Source organism: Poecilia reticulata, linkage group LG15 (assembly GCF_000633615.1).
Source record: "Poecilia reticulata strain Guanapo linkage group LG15, Guppy_female_1.0+MT, whole genome shotgun sequence".
Lineage (NCBI taxonomy): Eukaryota > Metazoa > Chordata > Actinopteri > Cyprinodontiformes > Poeciliidae > Poecilia > Poecilia reticulata.
The window spans coordinates 20,771,120-20,774,677 of NC_024345.1; the positions used below are offsets into that span (position 1 = coordinate 20,771,120).

General features: G+C 47.2%; 1 protein-coding gene across 1 annotated transcript in view; it reads right to left on the reverse strand.

Moving 5' to 3' along the window:
- hectd2 (HECT domain containing 2) overlaps positions 1-3,558 on the reverse strand; it is a 41,116-nt gene that overhangs the window by 29,129 nt on the left and 8,429 nt on the right. The window contains exons 3-7 of the mRNA XM_008430125.2: positions 1,676-1,817; positions 1,498-1,600; positions 1,334-1,423; positions 783-847; positions 612-657 (exon numbers count right to left, since the gene is read on the reverse strand). Of these exons, the coding sequence (XP_008428347.1) occupies positions 612-657; positions 783-847; positions 1,334-1,423; positions 1,498-1,600; positions 1,676-1,817 (446 nt within the window). The remainder of the gene's footprint in view (positions 1-611; positions 658-782; positions 848-1,333; positions 1,424-1,497; positions 1,601-1,675; positions 1,818-3,558) is intronic.

A 3,558-nucleotide genomic window follows, 5' to 3' on the forward strand; every position in this document is an offset into this window, starting at 1 on the left:
GCTGAGGGCGATGCAGGCGGCGCTGAGGGCGATGCAGGCGGCGCTGAGGGCGATGCAGGCGGCGCTCAGGGCGCTGCAGGCGGCGCTCAGAGCGATGCAGGCGGAGCTCAGAGCGTTGCACGCGGTGCAGAGTGCTGCAGGCGGCACTCAGAGCGATGCAGGCAGAACTGCACACTTCCATGAATCGTCAAAGATTTAACGAGAAAAGCTCAGCCGGACCTTCCAGCAGCAGCATCTGAAGCTTAAAGTCGGACTTCATCCGACTGGATTAGCATTTTGAACATTCACAGTTTGAATTTGCCATTTTATTGTAATATTTGCCTCGTACTATGCAGCTCAGATTGTGATAATGACTCTGGACTCTGATGTTTAAAGTTTCTGTCAGATTCATTGCGTCCGTATTTCTGTCGACTTTCAGACACTCGATGCGTTTCCATTACTGATGTTAGAAAACTTTCTACATATTCTGACTAAAAATGCACGGCTCCCAAGAAAAGGAGGGAATCACCATAGCAACGCGTGTCTCTGGCTCCCCATGACTCAGCAGTTTCTCTCTGATGGCTCCGTCATGCTGGACGTTTAACCTGCCTGTCGGTGTGTTTGAGTCTCACCTGGATCAGAACGAAATACGCCCGCAGGTCGTCTTTTGTCCGAGGCCTAAAGACACAAACACAAGAACAAAGAACCGGCATGAGGATGAAACCCACAAACATCTTTCACTTGATCTCACTCCGTCTGGAAACATTAATAATGATGAAGCGATAAACTGAAGCGGCTCTCACCCTTTCCACTCTCTCAGCAGGCTGTTGATGATTCCTTTCAAGACCGACTTCTGGATGTCCTGAGGCTGAACACAAACACACACCGCTCAGACGGACACACGTCTGCTCCAGCTTTAAACCTCAACATTACACTGAAACCCAAACAGAAGCAAAGCTGAACTTGTTTCATAAAAGTTTTAAAAGTCCAGTTGGGTGAGCTGAAGGTTCCGACCTCATGAACTCAGTAACAGATGATTATAAATATTTATTAACGCCTAAAACCCAATTTAAACGGCTACTAAAAACTAAATAAACATTAAAATTAACTAGACACTAAAATACTTTATTAATTAGCTTAAATTCCTTGTGCAGTGGAGCTGAGACAAAGCTCACGCTGCACAGCGCCCTCCAGTGGTCGCTTCTGTCACCTGGAGTCCCTCAAGGTTCAATCCTCGGAACCATCCTATTTAATATCTACATGCTCGCGTTAGCTCGGATTATAACATCAGTTGCCATGACTACTCAGGGCTGCACAGCCTGGGCTCATCAGAACCGGTCTGGGTCTCACTTACTGTGCTGAGCAGCGAGTCGTAAACGGCGCTGACGAACTTGCCGTTGACTCCCGAGTCCTCGATAGTGTTGAACAATCCGTTGGCCTCCCGCTGCGGGACGTTCAGACGCAGTGAGGAAGCGGAAGCAGAGCCAGGCGGCAGCGGCGGAGATTGATCTGTTTTACCTTGAAGGCGGCGTTGATTTCTACGAAGGAGTCGAAGGTCGTCAGGTAAAACTCTCTGACGTCCCTCCAGTCACCTGATTGGGCGGCTCGCTCCACGTCGTCCCTGTTGGAAACGGCAGATGTGAGTAAAGCGGCGAAGAGGATTCTGGGATGTTTCAGCGTCAGAGAGGAGACCCACTGGAACTCCTTGGTGGTTTTGGTCCGGAGCGGGATGACGGGGTCGCAGGGGAACGGAGCTTTGACCTCCTGAGGCAGCGTGTCGATGGAGAGCCGCTGCTTCTGCCGGACGTCGCTGCAGATGGGAGGCAGCTCCCTGACCGCTGCGGCGCACCGAGCGGGGAAACAGGAGTCATGAGGAGCCGCTCGAAACGGCACACAGCAAAACATTACAGCATCGGGTTTATTCAGCCTGGCGGGGGGAAATCTGGGCTTTCACAAATCATATATTTAATGTTCCAAACTAAATATTTAACTCAGAAGCTGAATATTCAGTTTACAAAGTAAATATTTAGCTTGCAAATTAAATTAGGAAGCTAAAAGCTAAACATTTAGTTCAAAAGTAAATATTTAAATAGATAAATACTAAACAAATAGCTCAAAATTAAATATTGTTTATTACATAAATATTTAGTTCTAAAGTGTTTTTTTTCCCAAACTAAATATTTAATTTTCAAAATAAATATTTATCTTCCAAATTAAACCTAAATATGTAGGTTGCTAGCAAAATATCTAGCTAGCAAGCAACTAGCTAGCTCAATATTTAGCTACCTAAATACTTAGGAAGCTAAATATTTAAAATGATGGAAATGACCTTGTGGATCAGTGGAAGTAGACTATCAAAATAAGAGCTGGGTTTGTGGACCTCTATAGTTTTTATTTTCATGCATCATCAGTAGTTTTGCTCCTGACATGTCCGGTGTGTTCGCCGGAAACAGAACAGATTTAACAGATAAACACGTTTACATCTAGAAATGAGAAAAGATTGAATTTTTCTGCTTTCATATCTAAAAGTGACGCCTGCTGATCCAACATGGAGGCCGGGTGGAAACACACATGTCCTCCCACACACACACCCATCCTTTCTCTTCATAATTGGCCCCTCATTGTCTCCGTCTCCACGGTAACTCCCTTCAGGACGAGGCCTGTCCAGGTGCATTGTGGGTGCAGGACAGATTGTTCAAGCAGGAGGGAAAAGGAGCGGAGAGGCGGTCTGAGGGCAGCATGGCGCTCAGAGGAGGTCATCGGGTTTGAAACGGATTCCAACTCCAGTTTTTATCCAGGTGGAATGAAAACTAAATAATTAAATAAGTTCCAAACATTAAAACCATAGAAATCTAAATTAAACTGGTTCAAACTGCAGAAAATGGAGGATTTTCCAAACAACTGCCAACCAGGGGAAATCCCAGCAGGTTGCAAGTTCAACTCCGAGGTCAACGAGAAAACGCCAAAGTGTCCCATCTCAGACTCTACAGGCCTCAGTCAGCAGGTCAAAGGTTAAAGTTCATGAAAGGACAGTTTGCAGTCTGGAAAAAAACTCTTCACTTTAAAAATCCAGCAGCAGAACTTTGGTTTGCAAAGCTGCACCTGATGGAGGGACGATGTCCTCTGGACAGATGGGACCATGTGGACGCCAGGCGTCATTACATGAGCACAAACACATCAGAGCAGCTGTAAAGCACGGCGCTGGAGGAGTGGTGATCTGGGCTTGATTTGCACCTTGAAGTGACTGACTGGACCAGTGATGTCTCTGGGAGTCCATCTGTCCAACAGTTCGGTCCAACGATACTGTGGAAACTCATCTCTGCTGCCTGATGCTGAGCTGTTAGCATGACAGGGCGGCCATGACAGACAGCAGCAACGGCCTCAGTCAGAGGATGAAGATGAAGGTCCTTCCAGCCCGCAGCATCACTACATACAGAGACATAAAGATCCTTGTTGCCGTTCCCCTCCATGTTGCCGTTCCCCTCCATGTTGCTGTTCCCCTCCATGTTGCCGTTCCCCTCCATGTTGCCGTTCTCCTCCATGTTGCCGTTCCCCTCCATGTTGCCGTTCCCCTCCATG